The 22,349-nt window shown below is 35.5% G+C and overlaps 1 protein-coding gene across 1 annotated transcript; it reads right to left on the bottom strand.

Annotated features, from left to right (window-relative positions):
* Window positions 1-15,274: 15,274 nt before the first annotated feature.
* LOC122295737 (putative receptor protein kinase ZmPK1) lies at window positions 15,275-18,112 on the bottom strand. Its single transcript, XM_043104843.1, has one exon. The coding sequence runs from the start codon at window positions 17,987-17,989 to the stop codon at window positions 15,494-15,496; it is 2,496 nt and encodes an 831-aa protein (XP_042960777.1). The 5' UTR covers window positions 17,990-18,112; the 3' UTR covers window positions 15,275-15,493.
* Between the last annotated feature and the right edge of the window lie 4,237 nt (window positions 18,113-22,349).

Here is a 22,349-nt window from a genome sequence, read left to right as displayed (position 1 = left end):
GGAGAGGTACGACAACCCCCCCACTATGCTTCCGAACATTGTAGTGCCATCAAAAGAAGGAGAATCATAATGAGAAAGTTTAAGAGAAACAGCCATGGGAGGTGTCATAGGCTTAGCACTCAGCATATTACTTCGAGTGAGTAACTCTTTGACATATTTTCTTTGAGATAGAAATAAACCAGATGCAGAGTAGTCAACTTCAAGACCCAAACTTCAAGACCCAAAACGTAAGATAATTTCCCAAGATCCTTGACAGGGAAGGCCAAACCAAGATCATGAATAAATGCATCTATCATATGCTGCTTAGATGATGTTACAACCATATCATCAACATATGTGAGGACAAACATATGAATATAACCATTGTGTAGGATAAAAAGAGAGGATCAAATTTTGAAGCCATAAATCCATTACCTGTTAACTAGGAGGTTAACTGAGCAAACCAGGCTCTTGGCGCCTATTTGAGTACGTATAGGTCTTTGTGCAATTTGCACACGAGTGGGAAATTTTGGATCAATGAATCCTTGGGGCTGTTGAAGAGAAACATTGTCATGCAATTCTTCATGTAAGAAAGCATTTTGAACGTCCAATTGACGCAGAGGCCACCCATAGGCAGCAGTAAGAGAAATGATTAAACAAATGGTAGATAGTTTTACAATAGGACTAAAAGTCTAGTTGTAATCCAAGCCAGAGAGTTGGTAGTAATCCTTGGCCACCAATCTTGACTTTCGGCATTCAAAGGAACCATCAAAGTGCAATTTTGTACAGTAAACCCAACGACAACCAAGTACTTTAAGAGAAGGGTTAGAGGGTACCAGACTCCATGTTTTGTTTTGGATGAGGGCATTGTATTTAGCACGCATGGCAGTAGTCCATTCTGGGTATTTGAAAGCATCTAAAAAACTTGAAGGCTCTTCTGGAACTTCATGCGTTTTGAGAAGACAATCTCGTCGCGGATATGGTACAATGACGTCATAAGTCACACGAGGTTAAGAGGAGTTGGTAACACTGCTAGTAATGATCGGAGATGAAGGAGGAAGTTGCCACCTTCCTCTGTTCTTCCTCTACCATGTCACGAATATGGGATTTGAGGGTGATGTTTGAGATGAATTTGTATGTGGGTGGAATGAGGATGGACCGGGCCCAAGAATGGATTTGGAGAATAATGGGAGTTAGGCCATGGAGACCAGTTTTAAGGAGACATTGGAAGTGGGCCGCGAGTTGGAGTAAGGAAAAGAATCTTCATTGAACAGAACATCTTGGAAAATGTATAATCTATTGGTTTAAATATCTAGACATTTGTAGCCCTTATGGGCTGGGTTGTGACCGAGAAAAAGGCATGAGACTGGTCTGTGCTGAAGTTTGTTTTTGTTGTAGGGCCAGAGATTGGGGCAGCACTCACATCTAAAGGTTTTGAGAAAATTGAAGTTGAGTTGCCAATTATGAACAAGGAAATAAGGAAAATTATTTTGAAGTGATTTAGATGGAAGGAGATTTATTAGGTATATAGTCGTTTTAAATGCTTCAACCCAAAAATTAGGAGGAATAGAGGCATGGGTTAAAAGAGCAAGCTTGGTTTCGACAATGTCGATGTTTACATTTAACAATACCGTTTTGTTAATGCGTGTGACGACAAGAAAATCTGTGGGTGATGCCAAGTTTGGCATAGATTAGAGAAATGTGTAAATTTGCCACCTCCATTTGTTTGAAGAGTAATTAATTTTGAATTGAAGAATCGTTCAACAAACAGTAAAAAGGTAGAGAAAATAGAAATGGCATCAAACTTGAGTTTAAGAGGGTAAATCCAAAAAAAAAACAAGTATAATGATCTATAAAAGATATATAATATTTGTGACCATTGCAGGACATTACAGGAGCTGGGCCCCAAAGATCTGCACAAATGACTTCTAAGAGCCTAGAATACATGGCCCGACTTGAAGGAAAAGGTAATTGATGGCTCTTGGCCATTGGAAAATGAGAAAAAATAAAAGGCTCTTTAGTGGAGCAAAAATGCAAACAATGGTCCTGTAGAATACGATGAACGACGGCTTGAGTTGGGTGGCCAAGACGTCGATGCCAGTGTGGAAGATTGATCTGATGACTAAGATGAATGGACGATGGTGACTTGGAGACTACAAAGGAAGGAAACACATAAAGACCATTATGTGTTGGGCCTGTGATGAGTGTTGTCTTGGTCCGATTGTCCTTCACAGAGAAATGGTTAGAGTGGAATTCAAAAAAGCAAGAGTTTTCAGAACAAAATTTGAGAACAGACACAAGATTTTTGGTGACATCAAGATCATGAAGTAAATTTTTAAGCAAGAAAGAAGATCAAGTAAGAGCAAAGTTACCATGGTGTTGAATTAGAATGCACGTACCATCACCAATGCGGATTGCTTCACTTCAACTGTAAGGTTTAGAAGAGAGATTCAAGTTATTGAAATCATTGGTTATATGATGGGTGGCAACTGAGTCTGGGTACCAGGAGGAATCAGTATAGAGGTTGTTTGAGGTATGGTTGACAGAGAAGGGAGTGGGTGTGGTGTAGTTGGCCTGGAATGATGTAGGAGGGTCATTTTGCAGGAATGGTAGAAACGATGCCAACATTGGATGGCTGTATGGCCAACTTTTTTAAATACTTGGCAAGTTGGTCGTGGGCCACCAAGTGTTTGTTGAAATGCACTAGAGTTAGAGTTGGATCATCCTCTGTTAGAGAAATTGGATCCTCAGCCTCGTCCTTGTCTTCCACCTCGAAAGGAAGAATGGCCACGCTGATTTCGTCCCCTTGAATCAGTGTAATTCACAAATGGGTCTATAAATGTTTTGGAGGAATGGTTGAAGTAGATTTCATGGATGAGCAACATTTGATACAACTTATGAGTAGTCACTAGGTTAGATCGTGTGGCAAGTGAAGTGACGAAAGACTCGTACAGAGGGCTCAGATCAGTGAGGAAGTAAGACACACTTTCTTTATCGGGAAGAATGGTTCCAATGGAGGCCAAAGTATCAGCCAGTGATCTGACCTTGTCGAAGTATTCAGAAATAGATTTTTCTCCTCTACTAATGTTGGTAAGTTGAAACCTAATTCGAAACTCTTTAGCATGGGACTGAGAATCAAACATAGATGTAATGGATAACTAGATAGCTCAAGCAGTAGTAGCAGATAATACATGATTAAGGATCATGTCAGACAGGGAGGAGAAAAGTATACTAAGTACTAATTGATCAATGCAAGAGCAGTCGTGATACTTAGGGTTAGGTTTGGAGGAATTTACAAGAGTTTTTGGTGGTGAAGGAAGGGAAACATCGACACAGCCATTGAGATCTTGTCCTCTAAGGTATGCTGAGATTTGAACTTTTCAAAGAAGAAAATTATCTGCTGATAATTTGGTAGTAACGACATGTGAGAAGGAAGAAATAATAGAGGAGTTAGGGGGTATAATAGGGGTAGAAGAAGAAGGAGAAGGTTCTATATTGTCGGCCATGGATCAGGAGACTGCTAGTCAAGCGGCTCTGATACCATGTGAGAAGAAGTAATTTCCAAGAATACCATCCTGATTTGTATTGATGAGTAGGTATGCTTTTATACACAAATAACATAATCTTTTCTGTTATGCTACAATATCACAGGAAAATAAAAGGGAAATATCAAATACTATTTTCAAAGTACTATTATGACCCTAGACTATTTATAATAGATTTATCTAGGTTAATACTAATCATATTAGTGAAGTACACAAATGAGTACATAAAAGTGAATTCACAATTTTTGAAAAATTACAATATTATTTGGTCATTTTCCTCCTTGATCGCAATAAGCATCTTTAATGGGCCACAATGGCCTTGTTAGTTGGAAATTGGCAAGCTATTAAAGACTCTAATAAGTTCAAATCAAATGTTAATTTTAGCAAAAGTCGGTTGACAGATGAAAGCTATAATAGATCTGAGGGCCATCGCATCATGACCGTCCAATCCACAACCAAAATCACTATCAAATCGTAATATCCTAAGGTGTGCCTTTATGCCTGCCTTACAAATCTACCTCTATAATTACTAATCACCTCAAACGAGAAGAAAAAATGTCCCAAAAGATCAATAGGAACGCGACATCGACAAAGTAAAACCAGGCCCAAAAGAAGACATTGTGTCAAACCAATGGAGCTGTGCAGGAAAATTAATGGTTAATTGGGTTTGAAGTGAAGTAGAGAATTCCTCACAGTTAAGGTTGTAGTACAAGGATTTGGCATTGTTTGGCTGGTAAAATTTCTGGAAATGTGGGACTATAAAATAGAAAGTATCCCCACCAGAACAATTCAAAGTCATTGGAGGTCATTTTCATGGAGGAGGGAGGTCTATCTATATATATATATATGTGTGTGTGTGTGTGGTGTGTGTGTATGTAGGCCTTCAACCCAGCATTGTAAAGCTAGTTTTGAACCTGACCCAACCTGATGGATCTTATTCAAGGAGCCAACCTGAACCGACTCAACCCGAACAAAAGCAAACCGGGTCGAACCCGTATGACCCGAGTTTAAAACCACGGTCGTTATCCATGCTTCCAGAAACATAAATTGATTCAAATCATTCAAAGATTTAAAGACCATGGGAGAGGAAGAGAGAGAAATGGTCTTGTGATTGAAGGAGTAGAAGATCTTGAGCTGAGAAGGTGAGGCATCCCCAAGCCTCGACCTGCTGAGCACCAGCAGCAGCGGCTGCTGTAGAAGATCTATAAATGGTGGTGTCTAGCTCAAGTAACACTCGCTAAAGGTAGAGAAGTAGATATGTAAACGGAGGCGTCTAGCCTCTTCTCTTCTCTTTTCTACATAGCAAACTTAAAAAAGCTCTGCTTTTTGGCTTCTCTGCCAGCTTGAGGCTCAGATCCAGCTCTGATTTTGAAAGGAGGGTGGCTATACTAATGGTGGACAACTGCTGAGGAATTTAATTTGTGGTGGTTGTTGCAAGATGATTTTGGTAGGAAGAGGTGATGCAAAAAATTAATGAAAGAATTCTCTGCATGCAGTATATATAGGCTATTTTCCATTTCTGCGTTTTCCTCTTCTCTGCATGGCAAACCCAAAATTTTTTGTTCAACATTTTCTATTTCATTGTGTTTTCCCTTTTGTGAATTTCTTCTTTTTGTTCATGCTTGTTGATGTCGTGTGCCAGTTATTAGCCAAATAGGGAATTTGGTGTTCATATCAGGCAAGATGGCTTGGACGAGTTTGTCGAACTCGACGGTGCCGTTGTCGTTGACATCCATATTGACCAGAAGGACGTGGAGCTAGCTACTAGTTAGGGTTTGAGGAATTTCGGACGGGTTGACACCAATTAATAAACCCGTTATTTAGTCGGGTTGGAGACCCGCTCAAGTAATATCCGATAAAATATGGGTCGGTTTGGGTTGGCCTAATCGGGTTCAGCAGGTGCTCGAGTCACATGCACACCCCTATATGTATGTATATATCTATGATTCTATTTATCATGATGGCCAGAATTCAATAGAATAGGTGGGACAAGAATTAGTTGATCCACATGAGAGTAGGGCTGTGCCATTAGGAGAAAAACCACCCCTTGACAACAGTACCATCTTCTTCTAAAAAAGTCTCTACTCTTTATTTATTTATTTTTTTAAGAAAAATATTACTACAATTGTTGGATTATTATTATTATTATTATTATGTTTCAAATTTTGGATTTGGAGTGGGTAGATTAGATATTTTGGGCTTCGGGATTTTGAAATTTCAAAAGAAACCGGGGGCCTACAATCATGCCGAGATCTGATGGGGGCCCGTAATCTCTATGCCGAGAACCAAATCCAAGTACTATAAGATGAGAATCCAATACTTTATCGTCAACAAATGTGGCATTGAGACAAATTAAACTCAAAACTAAATTTCTTATACCTCTTCACCCACGACAAGTACCAGGATTTGGAAAAAAAAAAAAAAAAACAATGAGCTGCCCTGCATTAATTTATTAGTTTGGCATGACCATGTAATTAAGGGCTTAACTAATCTATTTAAGAATATGAAGTCTTGCTTGTGTGTGTAAGTAGAATAATAGGACAGCAGCCCACATGCTGAAACCCAAACCGACCCCCCGCCTCCAACTTCATGACAGTTGGCATGACCTTTTAACACATCTGCTATTTTTCAGAAAAACCCTAGTGAGAGAACCTCTACCTTCTCTCTAGAAAACAAATCCGGAGTAAACGCTTGAGGGAGGTGGGAGCCTCGGCTCCTCCCTCCCTCCTCTCTTCTCTTTTTTCAATTTTGTGTTGGTTTTCTTTTCAGTGTTTTCTTGCGTATTTAGCTTTGAGAATAAAAGCTGTTGGCCAATCTCAAGGGAGTCGAAAGGCACAACCAAGCTTTCGTCTTGCCTCCGAGTTTTCTCAACCATAAATCACAATGTTGGGCGGGGAGTTTTCACGATGAAGGTGGAAGACCTCGGTTTTCGTCTGGCCGTGGTTTGGGTGGCTGAAAATCAAAGATCTAGTCCAGTGTTCCTGACTGTTTGGTGAGGAGTATAAAATCAAAGACCCAGTCTCTTAAGTATATAATGGAGTTAGGGGTGCTTGAGAGGTGTACGTGAGGTTGCCTGGATGAATGGTCTGCTGAGGGGATGCGTTGGAGGATTTACGGCGTGAACGAGGTCAAGGCAGCTTGTTCTAGGGGGCGATGGTTTCTGTGGGGTTGGGTTGTTTTCTGTGGGATTATGGTACTCTGTTTTATCCATGGAAAACAGAGGAGTTGTTCGGGAAACAAGCCAACGCACATGAGGGGGATAAGGTGCCTCTTCTGGGGCAGAGCTTGGTCGTAACTCATGGTGTTTCCTCACGGATGATGGTCGAAAAAGGGGGTCAGCGACAGTGCTAGTTTTTTCTTTTTTGGTTTCTGTTTTATATGTTACAGTTTAATCTGAGCTTGTTTGTTTAGTTTGGTTTTATTTCAGTTTTCCAGTTGTAATAAGGGTTATGGTGGCCGCAAAAGGGGGCGATTTTTCACCTCTGGTTTTGTGGTCTTTGGGTCTCGTCTCTGGTTTCCGTCTCTCCTAACCGGAGTGGAGGATGACTTATTTTGGTGGTTATGGGCTGGCGATGGTGACGAGATGGAGAGGGTGATTTATCTTGCTTCTATGCATAGTGATTTCGGTTGCTTTTGTGGAAGAGTGCTATGCAGAAAGTGTTCTATTACTCGTGGAGGCCGTGGGGTGGTGTCAGAAATCCCAGGTGCAGCAAGTGGATGGGCCGAAGGCTAGTGGAATACGACGCTTATGAAGAGTATAGGGTGTTTTTTCAATTTGTTTTTCAAGTGGTTTGTTAGGGTAGTTTTTCAGTGGTCTGTTTGGTTTGAATAAGTATGTTTTTGAAATAGGCAAGTCCCTCTCCTCTTTTGGGGATGAGGGGTGTGAGTCCTCTCCTCCTATGGAGGGTGAAGGTTGGGTAGTTCCTCTCCTCCATTGGAGGGTGAGGATGTTTTGTGTTGTTTTTCTCGCGGACGAGTTGAGATGGACACTTCTGTTTAGACAGAGTCCCGCATCTCAGGATGGCATTGTCATTGGAGAGCCTAAAAGTTTTAGACACAGTCCGGCGCAATGAAAATTGTGTATGGGGGAGCGTACAACTGATGGGTAGTTAGCTTGTAATCGGGACTTGGTACCCGTAATTATCGGTCACAGCTGTAACTTTCTTCTTTCAGTAATGAATTGAAGTCTATTTCAAAAAAAAAAAAACAAAACACATCTGCTAAGACATATTTATCTTCTATGTCGGCACATAATTTCAGTCTTCAATTTATCCCTTTGTGTGTGCAGTACATAAAAAGTTTCCCAAAGTTCGAAAAATAAATTTGAGTGTAGCTATCAAGTAGAAGAGAGATATACACATCAAATGAATCCTATAATATTTATTACTCATTTAATACTGTCTGAAAAATTTATATGAGCAATAATAAATGTTGTTAATTAAGCTCGCTTAATATGTCTGTATCTCATATTTGAAGCCTTTAAATTTGGCCTAAGAACTTAAAAATCTTGATCCATGCATCACATCCTCTAAATCAAACTTAAAGATGCAACTTAATATAGAAGGTGACAGTCCAACCACTAAATCCAGTTGAAAACTCCATTATGCTTTGTAAAATCACAAATTAATTATCTGAATCCAAATGCAACCGTCACAAGTTAACCCATAAATTTAAACAATAGTAAATTGGGCAAGTAGTCTTCAATTGATCAGCGCCTCAATTAGTCCCTGGTCTTACAATCTTCAATCGGTGGAAAACCCAAATATACATTCCTTTTACAAAACGTGAGTTCATATATTTAATAAAACATGCCTAGGCTTCTATCATATTTTTCCTTTGGCCATGTTCGTCCTGTTGCTTCATCCTCATTTCGTTCTTAGGTGGGGTACACATAAAAACAAAATAAGTTAAATATTCATTAAACATTACTTTATACTACAAAAATATACTAACACGGATTTTTACTCATGCATTTATTATTCCTTTACATACTTTATAAAAATTATTTTCTTTCATTTGAAAACATTATAAGATGGAATTTTTCTTTAAAAAAGATTTTCATTCCTCATAAGACATTTCCCATATCTTTTACATGTCTTCATAAAGGACTAAATAATTTCCTGCATCTAATTAACTCTTATCACTTCTCATTAGCTAGAACACACTATTATGCCTCATGTGTTGGGGTTAGAATTTTTTGGACCCTGATTTTGCCTATAGCCACAAGTTGGAAATCCCTTTCAGTTATGGGCAATACAAAGTGCATTACCTATACTACTTATCCGGCATTGCAATTTGCCTAGTCTGTTGGCACTATCATTCATTCAATCATAACCGTTACTAGCTTTATACATTAAAACATGAATGAATGAATGATAGGAAACATTCATTCCTTTTCCTTTCATTCATTCATTCATGTTTGTCTTTTTCATTCATTTCATTCATCAATCCACTTCATTTCATAAAACATCATTTCATTTTATAGAACATAAAGATAATAAGTTCTACATATAACATTCATTTCACATGCATAGAACTTTTCTTGGTTTACCAATGAAGATCATTACATGCGTATACTTTAAAACATTATTACCTTAACATACTTTTAAAACATTATTTCATTTCTAAGAAAATATTTTATTCTCTCATTGCATAAAAATAAGATTTTTCTTATAACAACATTTATTTTATTTTATTTTATTTTATTTTATTATTTTTTTTTTATAAAGAGAAACATTTCATTTTCATTTTCATATTATTTAGAAAACTCTAGGAGAGTATGACCATAGTACTTATGTGGACTCCATGCCATTTTTATTTCATACAGTCTATTCATATGCATGTCACATGGCAACCTACATTTATACTTAACCTTGCGTCATTTCATTTTGATTTACATAAACAACTAAATCTTAAAACTTTTTTTTTTTAAGAGGAGAAGATCCTCCATTATTATAAACAAAACCCTCACTTTTGGCAGATGAATACCTTATACAATCCCTTGCTCCAACCGAGTTATTCCTAAAAAAATGTGTACCCTGCAACTATACACCCCCTGCAAAATAAAATAAAAAAACACCATCAAAGATATGATGAAACCAAAACATTAAACCTATCTTAAGTATGGCAAACTAGATTTGTTCGTTCGTAAAATTACTTTAAGCTTTACACTGGAAGGTCTTCAAGTGACAATCAAGTTTTATTGCAGCCGCTACCACCCATATGAGCAAGGAAATGAGCTGTAGTGTTGGCTTCCCTAAATACATGCTGAATCTAAATATTAAGGACCAAAATTAGACTCTGCATTTCCTCCCAAAAGTCCTCCAAATACCATAAGCTGCACTTGTTTGCCCTCAACTAGGTGTTAACCAACAACGAGTCCATCTCAACTGGGGAGAGTATCGGTCGGTCCGGATCAGCAAAACCGACTGGAGAGTATCTAAATATATATATTAGTAACTTAGTAACTTAGTTATATGTATTAGTAATATATAATATATAATAATAGTATTACTATATCTCTTCAAACCCTACATGTTTATTAATACTCTATGTCAGACTATATTAAATAATAGTAAAATACTCTTATTATTAATACTCTATGTAGTTATATTAAATACTATATTACTAATACTCTATGTAGTTATAGTGATTTAATACTAACATATTACATATTAAATTAACTATACTAATACTATTATAAATTTATACATATATAATATATTATAATTTATACCATAACTCTTGTAATATGTAATATATTGATATATACTAGTGCTATATATTATAGCTAATAGTTATACATTAAAGAGTATAATAATACATTGATACTAAATATATATAGTTATAGACTTATAATGATTTAGTTATTATAAATTTATGATTAGTATAACTACATAATAGTATTAGTCCTAGCGTATTATTAGTTATAGAAAATAAGTTAATAACTATTACTAATTTACTATATACTAATAGACTAATAGTATTAGCATATTACTAATATATATATATATAATAGTATACCATATGTATATATATTAAATATATCACATTATAATTATATAAGTATTAAACAAAATGTCATTGGATTTAAAAAATAAAAAATAAAAAAATAATAAAAGAGAGAGAGATTTAAGGGTGGACCGACCGGACCAAACCGTCTCAGTCCTTATGTAGTTCGGTCCGGTCCAGGGTGGGAAAACTTTGGACCAAATAGGTCTAGTCCGGTCCACAAAATCTCCCCAGACCGGACCGAACTCACCCCTAATCTCAACTACCACATCACTAAATCCCAACTCCTTACACTTACGAAGGCTAAGCAATAAAGCCTTCAATTCAGCCTTATTATTAGATCCCATACCAGTACCACCAAAAATTCTATGTGCAGTCACTTTTGTGGACTCCTTTGTGTATTCCAGTAATATGATTGGTTGTGTATTGAAAAAAATTTAATCCAGCCAATCATATCAGTGGAGTGCGCAAGGAGTACGCAAAAGTGACTGTATGCAACATTACTCACAGTACCACTAGCAAAAGCAAATTGCAAAATTCCATTCTCATTCCACATTGGGAGTTACCTTTAAAAGGATTTCTTGAGGATCATTTATAATACACGTACAAGGAAAAAAGAAAAAACAGAGAGAATTGAATGACATTGAGCTCTTGATCAAGAGCCAAGTATATTGCAATATCTTAACTTTCCTACTTCTCTTTTGCAATATTTGAACCATTTACTATTTCTCTTTAGTTTTATAACAATTATTACAAGAATTATTATTGTCATTACCCAAACACTGAGCCTCCACCAAAAAAAAATACCAAACTTCGTTATCTTTGTTATTGACCAAAATTACAACAATTTGGTCAAATTGTCATCATCAATAATTAATATATACAAAGTGTTAATTAATTTACTATTTAAAGCGAATATTGATTGGGTGCAAGTTATAATGGAGATTGTGAAATTATATATCGGTATAGGAAACTATGATTAAGTTACAATTGTTTTACAATTATTATATTTTTATATTAAATGAATGTCAGTTTTATAAAATTAAATTTTATTTTTATTAAAGTGACACTATGGTAAACAGATTGTAAAATTGTTGTATATATCGTGATCCATACATCATCTGTTTTCTTGCTCGATATCACTTAAGAAATATTGCAAATTCTCAAATTATGCCATGTAAGTAGCATGTGGTGTAAAGATTTGAGAATAGAATAACTCATCTCAAAATATAGACATCAATCTAAGTACTACAAGATGAGAATCCGTTACTTTATCGTCAACAAATATGGCATTGAGACTAATTAAACTCAAACTAAAAAATAAAATAAAATAAAAATGAAGTCTTGCTTGTGTGTAAGTAGAATAATAGGGCAGCAGCCCACATGCTAAAACCCAAATTATTAAATTGATCCATGCATCACATCCTCTAAATCAAACTTAAAGACGCAACTGAATATAGAAGGTGACGGTCCAACCACTAATTAAATCCGAAAACTCCATTTTGCTTTGTAAAACCACAAATTATTAAATTGGGTAAATAGTCTTCAATCTTCAATCGATCGGTGGAAAACCCAAATTTATGCACATAATATCTCAGTTGGGTCTAATTAAGCTAGTTGTCAATTTCAGGTCCTACCAAGTTTTATATATATATATATATATGCAAGCAATAATGCACAAATTGAAACGCCTCTAATTAATCTAATACAGTAAACCAGAAATTACCCTAATCAAATGTCATCATTTTAGAGATGGCTATATATCTTATTCTTCCAACTTGGTACGGCAGGGAAAACCTCACCAAGGACTTCAACATCCAATCAAGTAAATATTGTCAATGAAGCAATAATAAATATTGTCAATCATAAATATTGTCAATGAAGCATTATATCTTAATTACCTTATACCAGAGTCTATATGAGGGAAACATTCTATCAATTCAGCAAGTGATGGAGCATGCTTTTACCTTATACCAGGAACATAAAGCAATAGTAGAGGCCACGAAGATCAAGCAAAAGTATAAGTGTCAATGGCAGCCTCCTTCAGAAGGTGTCTTGAAGTTAAACATTGATGGTGCTCTTTTTAGTGATCAATGTAAATCTGGTATAGGGGCTGTGTTGCGTGACAAGGAAGGGAAGGTTATATTTGCAGCAGGCAAATCTGAACCTGCTATAGTTGATCCTATGGAAATTGAACTTCTTGCTATGTTAAGGAGTTTGCAATTATGTGTGTCCCTTGGCATTACATCTCTTCAAGTGGAATCAGATTCTTTGTTAGCAGTTCAAGAGCTGGAGAAGGAAGGGTATTCTACTACCTTATGGGGTGGATTGATTCAGGAGGTTAAATCTTTGCTTCAAAGGTATCCAAATTGGTCCATTCAACATAAGGGAAGAGAAGCTAATAGAGTTGCTCATTTCTTGGCTCGGTTTGCATGGAATTTAGATGACATTTGTATTTGGTGGAACTCAATTCCAGATTGTATTTCCCAAGCTATTTGGGTTGATTCATCTTTGTAATGCTTGAGTTTGATGAATAAAAGTTATACTTTCCTATCAAAAAAAAAAAAAAAAAAATTACTTCCAAACAACAATCAACACCATGTCCAATGGCATGCCAGAGAATTGACAAGTCATTTGCTACTATGATGATGACTTGTTATATTTTAAAAATGACATGAAGAATATTATTCAAAAAATCACATTTAATCCCTTAAAAGTATAATTAGTTAGGATATTTGGTTAATCTTCAATTCGAAACATGTGCATGCACTCTTCATGATCAATGATAACAGGTGCAACAACATCTCATGTGTTTCTAAGATTTCAAATTATTCAATTACGTACTTGTAGTACTACTCGAGTTTTTGTTTTCGAAGGCCTGAAACAATGGCAATTCGATGTTAATTTTTCATGTAATTACGTTTCTTTCCCACTTAAAAGTCCAAGTCTAAAGATGGGTGCACGTCATAGTGAAGGAGTAAATTATCCAAATTGATCTTTCAATTATCACCTTAATTACAAAAAGGAGTTCTAATTTGGCGTTGTTAGGTTAGAAGAATAAACATGGATATATACAGATATAGCACATACGATTTGGTTTTTGTATTGATGAATCCCTCTATATCTTATATTAAGGTTCTTAGTTTCTATGCTTTCAATTTTGGCCTTCTCGCGCCTAGAAAATGTTTGGGTGCTAGCCTAGTTCAAGCCTAGGCTGCAACCCGAGTGTTGCTTTGGTTGTGCCAATTAGTAGGGGTGTAACCGTTCCAGTTCGATCCGATTTTAGACAAAATTTAGAGCCGAATTGCTATATACTGGTTTTGCATTTTTCAAAATCGATTACGCACCGGTTACTTTCATAAACTAGTTATCCGGTTTTACCGGTCTCTGGTCTGATTTTTCAGTTTTAATATACTATATATATTATTTAGTATATATTATTATTATAGTGATAATATATTATAGTATATTATAATATATAGTGATATCATTATAACTATTAATATGCACTATATAATATTAATATAACTATTAATACAATAAACAAAATGATATAAGATTTTAAAATTTAATATTATATTAATTAGTAATTTATCATATAAAATAAAACTATTTTATATATAATTATATATTATATACAAAAATTATATACAATAGAAAAAAATTAAAAAATAGAAATATATATGGACCGGTCCTACCGGTTTGGTCCGGTCCAGTTTTAGAAAAGAAAATCAAGACTGGACCAATTTTGAGCAGTTTTAAGAAAAATAAAACTAGTATCAGACCGAACCAAACTTAGGATTAGACCGATCCCACTGGTTTGTTCCAATTCAGTCCAGTTTACCCTTTATTTTTATACCCCTACCAATTAGGCAATGCATGGATGTTTATTAATAAAGGCCAAGTTTATCATCGACTAGGGAAAACAAACTGTATATGGCCGAATGGTCAATGATAGATTGTTTGCATCACGATGACAACTTTCTTATACTTACTCCCTTGGGCGATGTTAATTTTTCATTTACAATCATATCTATTGATATGATACATTTTAAGTGGCTCATATATCTACCACTTAAGTGCTTCAAATATACCTCATTAGCATTCACGACCATGGATGATAAGAAGTGTCGACTTGGAAGGAATTTTGGAGGGTGGTTTTCTTGGTCCTTGTCCTTTTGTGTAGTACTGTGTGATGATCAAGAAACTAGCTATAAGGAATGTTTTGAGTACATGGAAGAATATTTTATCCATTTCATGTAACATGTCATGCATTCCTACTATATTTTATCCATTTCATGTAACATGTCATGCATTCCTACTACATTAACTAGCATTACAAAAATTGTTTTGCCGCATAATAGAAAGTAATGATCCCAAAATTTCTGAGAAGGTCTAACCCAGAAAGTCAATACATATGATTCAACATACGTTATCCCAGTTTTTATGGGGAGATATATTGTATATTAGGGGAAAAAAAGAGTTCCTTGGACTTGCAGAGGTGTCTCTGTGATCCTCGGAAGTTAACGTACAACTGGTTAAGCATGACCAATGTCTCAATATTCCAAGCTGCCATACTAAACTTACTGAACTCACCACAACCTAGACGCCAAATCAATTAATAGTATGGAAAGACATAAAAATTAAATGAAAAGAAAGATACAAAATCCTAATTCACTTCATAATGCAAACTTAGACGCTTGTGAAAGATATGAGAATTTCATATAACATACAAATCATTCAACACGAAAACAAGGAGAGAATAAAATAAATTAACACACATCATGCACAACCATTAGGATCAATAGGCTCCAGTTTCACCCTTTGTTGGATGATTTACACACAACCACGCTTACAAGTACATATCTTCATTGCTACAAGAAAAACACTTATTTGTGATCAATTGACAATAATGAAAACAACTATTTGTTATTGTTGAGAGTGGGCACCATTCCCAATTAGAGATTAACACCATGATCATCACTATGACTATCAATTTCTTGGCGTAAAAGCATCTCAACTACTTGGCTCATGCTGGGTCTTGCATCTTTCTCTTCTTCTACACATTGCAAAGCAACTGTTACTAGAATTTCCATCTTATCTTTTTCATAACTGCCTTCCAATAATGGGTCAATGATCTTCTCAAGCCAAGAAGACATTGCAGTCGCTTCATTCCTTTTTTCCCTCACCCAAGCAACCAATCTTTTGGGTTCTGTCTCCCCTCCACTATCTATAGCATCAACACCTTTTGTTGGTCCCTTGCCTGTCACCATCTCCAATACAACAATTCCGTAGCTATAAACATCCACTTTGGAGGTGATAGGAAGATTGAAAACCCACTCTGGAGCCATGTAGCCTCGGGTTCCTCTTATACTTGAGAAGCTTGCATTCTCAATGTTTCTATTTTGTAGTTTAGATAACCCAAAATCTGCCACCTTTGGTTGATAGTTAGAGTCTAAGAGTATGTTTTGCGGCTTTACATCACAGTGTAAAACCCACTCCAAGCACTCTTCATGTAGATAAGCTAGGCCTTTTGCTGTCCCTACAGCAATGCCAAACATTTTCTTCCAATCAAGTGCACGCGATGACAGGTTTTGAGCTAAAGAACCATGTTCCATGTACTCATACACCAAAAGCCTGTGCTTTCCCTCTGCGCAATACCCCCACATCTCAATTAAGTGCATGTGGTTAATCCTCCCGATGATGCTTACTTCAGCTAGAAATTCACCTTCTCCTTGGTTAGGTTCATTGAGGCGCTTGATTGCTACAGCTCGATTGTCAGGCAATACCCCTTTGTACACTATTCCTCCCGCACCTCTACCAATCTCCTCATTAAAATCTTTTGTTGCCTTCTTGAGTGCAGCGTAGGAAAATCTTCTGAACCCAGTGATACCAACAAGATAGCCTTGTTTGTCTACACTAGAAGCTTGTCGGGTTCTAGTCAAAAGACACCACACCAAAAAGATACCGATGATTTCAAGTCCTCCAACTCCACATGCAAACCAGAGCATGAATTTTACTATCCCATTTTCCCGGCTTCTTTTATATGTTCTGTCCAGTTGCACAGTACCTTTACTTGAGCAAACTAGAGTAAAATCTTGTACAGACTTTTCGTAGGAAAAGAAATTTTGTTTAGGTAGTCTTAAATAAAGGTCACCTGGGAAATCAGGGGAACGATATCCATTCAGCAACAACGTCTTGGGGTAGCATTTTGAAAAGCCATCATCCTGGGAGAATGTGAATTGGAACCCTTTGCAATTTCTCAGTTGCAAACATAAATTCTTACATTGATCCAATGTGTAATTAGGGAAGTACCCATAATCATAGCCAAAGAATTCAACATGGGGTAATTGAAAAAAGCGAGACTCACTTCTATTGTAAGAAAGATGAAACTCGGGCTCGCACCCGTAAGACCAATCTGTGAGGTTTTTCATCTTAAATCCAGGGAGGCAAGAGCATTTCCTATCAGAACCAACAATATAGCTGCAAAAACTATTTGCCCCACAAATACCATAAATCTTGCAAGGTTTTTGAATGGCTTGCCAAGACACAAACCACGTCTCCCCCTCGTCGTCCCAACTGTACAGTCGAACATCACCATCATAATCAATTTTCAGTCTTCTATGAAGCTTCGGCGCATAGTCGGCTGCCATGACAGTAAAATTATCGGAAGAATTGAAGTTCCCAAATGTATCAAGCACTGCGATCCGACTGTTGTTGTATGTGGACCTTCCAGCTTCCCAACTCACGAGCCACGGGTCTGGCCAATATATGTTTGAAACGTCAAGACCATCATAAAGAAGGCGGAGGACGTTGTCATTATCGAAAAAGAGCTTGTAAAAACCAGACGAATAGTTGGTCTGGCTTCTGGAGGAGACAAGCCTTGTGCTTCTAGTGAGTAGTTGTTGGGGAAGAAGGGTGTCTGTTGGGAAATCAAAGCTTTCCCATAAAGTAATACCTTCCATGTTCTTTAGTACAAGATTACCGGTATTGTAGAGAGATAAGTGTACTGAGGAGAGTGACTGAGTGTTTGTTGACCAAACTGTCAACTTTCCAGCATCGGATAAGATAAGATTACCAGTTTTGAGGAGAGAGAGCTTGGAGCTCTTTCCATTAACGGGCTGATCACGGTTTGCCATCCAGATTACAGTCTGGTTCTTGCCACGGGATGGCTTATTGAACCATATGGCATAGCAATAGGCGTTATCACCCACGGAATAAAAGCCAGCAGAGAAAACTCCATCTGGTGATATCAGAATGTCTTCCAATTTCTCGATTGAGAGTGATGTGCCTTCATGAATGGTATCCAGGCTTGAAGATGAGGACATGAGAGAAAATGACAAAGATATTAGAAGGAACAAAACTGGCGAATCCATGGTATCGGAGGCCTGGGCAACTACTGCTATAAAATGTTGCCTGGAATAAATAGGATGTGGTTGCTTGTGGATGTACATAAAACTGAGGGAAAGAATATTGAATGTTAGTGGGCTAGCTTGGAGAAAAATGAAGATAAACGAAAAGAAGGTCAATGGCGGTTTTGGGTTGGAGAAATTTGATAAAAAGATTAATTAATATATGTTTGGATCAAAGCGCACAAAGTGCTAAAGATTTTGGAAGCAATTTTTATATTATCATCGTTAATTTAGGGATAGTCATGACGAAGTCTAGGCTGGAGATATTTACGTACAGTCAAATTCTAACTCTTTATTAAGGTTTGTCTAAACGTGAAATATGAATATAATGACAGCAATTGACGTCTCCTGCCACGCCTAAATTTCTTTGTATGTACTGTTAATTTGTATGTATACAAGTTAGAAAAGTTCTGCGGCCACGTAAAGACGTTTCACAGATATTGCCATGACAAAGAGAATCAAATGTACAAACTCATTTCTTCTAAATTCTCATATAAAGAAAATTCTTATTTAATTTATTTGAAGCTATATACCACTTCAAGAGAAATCAATAAATGCATAATTATTTATGTATCCGGAGTAGCTAATTCGGAGTAATATGTATTAATGTAAGAAGTGTGAGATCACCACTTGTTTCAAAAAGTTAAATAGATTGAAGTTAGGATTTCTGTTTGATATCATGTGAAATTCACATTTATCTATAATAAAAAGAATCATAAAAATAATTTAAAAAACAAAAAAAACCCCTGAAAAGAAAAGGAGCGAATAATTCGATCATTCCAGCAGTTAAATCTCAGCAAAGAATTCTTCGAGTTGATCAATGTGGACAACTCATGATGATAATCATTAAGGTTTTGAAAGCTTCTATTTTTTCCGTACTACTAGACAATGTTTCAACTTTGATTAGAATATGTTAACCTATTTCTCAAGGAAAAGTCATGACAAATAAGTATAGGGAGTCTCTAATTTCTTCTCAAAGAATCAATTTTCAAATCAAATGACATCATAGTAGAGGTGACTGTTAATATTACAATCGAGACTGATGACATCCATTAATGACATGTTATCGACGTTGAGGCACATTTTTCTTTTTTCGTAACAATATTAATACATGAGAATAAAAGGAATTAATACGTACATGCTATATAAACATCCTTTTTTTACAATGAACATCAGCATTAGTACCATGCCACGGGACAATCCCCGTTTGTTCTCTAAAGAGAGATTGATAGATATACTTAATTGTATATATGTCATTTATTCTCATTTATCAACGTTACAAACGTTCATATTTTAAAACAGTCCATATTTTATGTAACAACCGCTAGAAATTCAATTGTGGAATTTCTATTGACTTTAGGAACCTCGTGAAAACTCTGTAAGTTTACACGAATTGATTAATCGCATAGGTTTTAGCATGTCAACATAGTTAGTGTTATCCCTCACTATGGTGCTAAAAATGCGATTTCAATTATTTGAGATAGTTAGAAGTGTCAAAATACATTATAGTCTACACCACTAGGCTTAATTGAATATTTAGGATTTTTCAGTACTAAGTTTGTTATGTTTATTTTTGGAGTGAATAGTAAGCTCGGTAAACGTACTAAGCGCAATGTTTTTCAAAATCACAGTGTGTAATGTCCAAATTAGGTTAGCAAAATTTTATTTGGACACATGGAAATATTTACTAAGCACAGTGTTTTTCAAAATCACAGTGTGTAATGTCTAAATTAGGTTAGTAAAATTTTATTTGGACACATGGAAATATTTTAGCCACCTTACTCTTCCAAGTCTACTCCACATTTGGAAAATATATTGAGCTGATTTTTGTAGACATTATTGGATAGAATATTTTGAGATAATCTTTTATAGATATTTTGGGTAGGAGAAAACCACACTCAACTCTCAACTCCAGCCTTATCACCTCCCTTATCTCGTCCATAAATATGTCCAGCCAGCACCCATGAACTTATCTTCAATTACATCTTCCAATAAAAGATTATCAAACACTCTCTCTCGGACAGCTTTTAGGAGTTCTTTTGCACGCCCATTTCGAAGCTGTTGTAAGTGTTTTATCATAAAGTCAAGTTGTTCCTTTTTGAGTCTAGTTTACATGGATATCTTATTCGCCCAATTTGAAGATCATTTGGTCAGTCAAATATTGTGTAAACTATAGAAAGGTCATTCTGGGAGATAAACTGGAGAATATGTTATAGTTTGGAGTTTTTGACCAAGCTAATGGATAGATATTGGTCCGAAATTTTTATGGAGTATTGTTAACATGTATATGTGACTATTAGTTGAGGATTTTTGCATGATTAAAGGTTTTGATGAAAGATTTTCTTAGATTTAGAAACTTAGAAACTGGAAGAAGAAAAACAGTTTCTGTTTTGAGAAAGTTTAACTCTTTGGTGGTCTAAACATATTCTAATGACTTTAATAATTTTATTGGAGGATCTTAAGTATCTTATATACATGTTATATTATTATTTTGAAGATATTTGATGTTAGTTTCAAAGATATGAAATTTTATACAAAGAGATATTCAAATAAGCCAAAGTGTGGATATTCTTGGCTAAATTTATGTTTTGGTTAATTTCTAACCATGTGATCTTGAATTAGAAGCTTATATATGTTTTAGCACATCTTTTTAAACCATGTGATGGTTTGGTTTGAAGATCATATATTTATAATCATAGATCAAGAGATTTATCAAAACTAGTTGAGGAAAAAGTTTCTGTTTTTGGATTAAGTGTAAAACCAAAAACTCCAAATGTTATTTTGTGATTTTGGTGACTTTAGTTTGATGATTTAAAGCATGGTTGATGTTAGGATGATATTATGAATATGTTAGAAGTAAGATTTGATTTTTGAAATTCTTGGAGATGTTTTGATTTAAGGTCAAAACTTGTGATTCAAGTGCTTGGATCTTTTTACAAAAAAAAGTTTGATGTTAATTATTAGCTTTTTCTAAATGGATGTTTTAAGTATGGTTTTGAACTTAGGATTGGAAGATGTTTGTTGCAAAATTTTGGTTTAAGCATGAGTTTTGAAATTGGAAGGAATTGCAATAAAAATCAAGGGAAATGGCCTATGGATGTTTCGGCCATAGTGTGTTCTTCATAGTTGTGTTTTGTTTTAAATTTTTCTGAGTTGATATTTAAGTTTAGGACAAAATTTACATGAGGAATGTAAATTTTGGAAACTTTTGGAATTAGTATGCAAAATCTTTAAGTTATGGGTAAAACGGTCATTTTCCCACATGTAGAGAGTAAAATGAAAATTTTACTCTTTAAGTTAGTATTTTCCATATTTCAAATTATTAGGATTTAGTTCTAACTTTTAGAATCACTAATTACAGTTCCTAGTGGTCGTACTTGAAGTTTTATAAGAAACGCGGAGATCGAAGTAAGTTTAGCTTTTAAATTACTAGCAGTCTATTGTGTACGTGTGCTAAGTAAAAGAGCTACAGTGTATGTATGTATGTTATCATATATGTCATGTCATGCCAAGTTATTACGTAATTGTCTATTATACAGAATTTATTCTGTCATCAAATTTTTATCTGTTACATAATATATTATGTCATGTATTACTATACATTACAAGTATGTCATGTTAAATATATTGTCTGTTATATGATATGCCATGTTACGAAATGTTTCTATCTCAAGTTGGTCATGTATTTCAAGATATGTTCAAGTCACGTTATGTTACGTCAGGGCTTCAGTCCTTTTGTATTCCAGTCACGTTTCATCTTGAGTACATTCAGTTTGTGTAGAATACATGGAGCCACAACAACTGTGGAGTATGTATTTAACTACAATTGTGATGCGTAGAATGATTGAGCTGAAATATTGCATATTTTAGCTATTTAAAACCAATGTATTTTAAATTCATCCTGACATTATTATTGGTTTTAAATGGAAAAATGGTTAAAGTGAATAAATCAAAGTTGTGATTTTAATTGATTAAAAGCATGAATTTCTGCTTGAATTCTACCAACTATTGATTACTGTGCATTCTAGTCCATAATTTTTCTTGCTTTCTATTATCATTTGTGTTTGTACCATTATTCTCCTTGTTGCTTTGTCTCTCTCTCTCTCCCCCAACTGCAAATACTTCTTTGGAAGCTGCAAAGTGAGGGAGACGTGCAGAGAGAGAGACATGGGTTTGTTAGATGATGTATGAAAAATCTCTCTATTTGTTTTTTCTTCAATGGAAGTACAAGGAAATATCTGACTTAACCAGGTAATTTCTAGGTGGATTTTTACTTTGTTTTCTTGGGGGTCATTTTCTGTGCCAGTTAACTAAGGTTTGAAGATTGGCCAATGGTTAGTGGAAGTGGTGGGAATTGCGTACTATGAATATGATTTGAAGTTGGTTTTGCCTCCTGTGGCCC

This window comes from Carya illinoinensis, chromosome 15 (assembly GCF_018687715.1).
Source record: "Carya illinoinensis cultivar Pawnee chromosome 15, C.illinoinensisPawnee_v1, whole genome shotgun sequence".
Lineage (NCBI taxonomy): Eukaryota > Viridiplantae > Streptophyta > Magnoliopsida > Fagales > Juglandaceae > Carya > Carya illinoinensis.
Note: the sequence above shows the minus strand (reverse complement) of the source record. Positions and strands in the feature narration are given on the sequence as shown.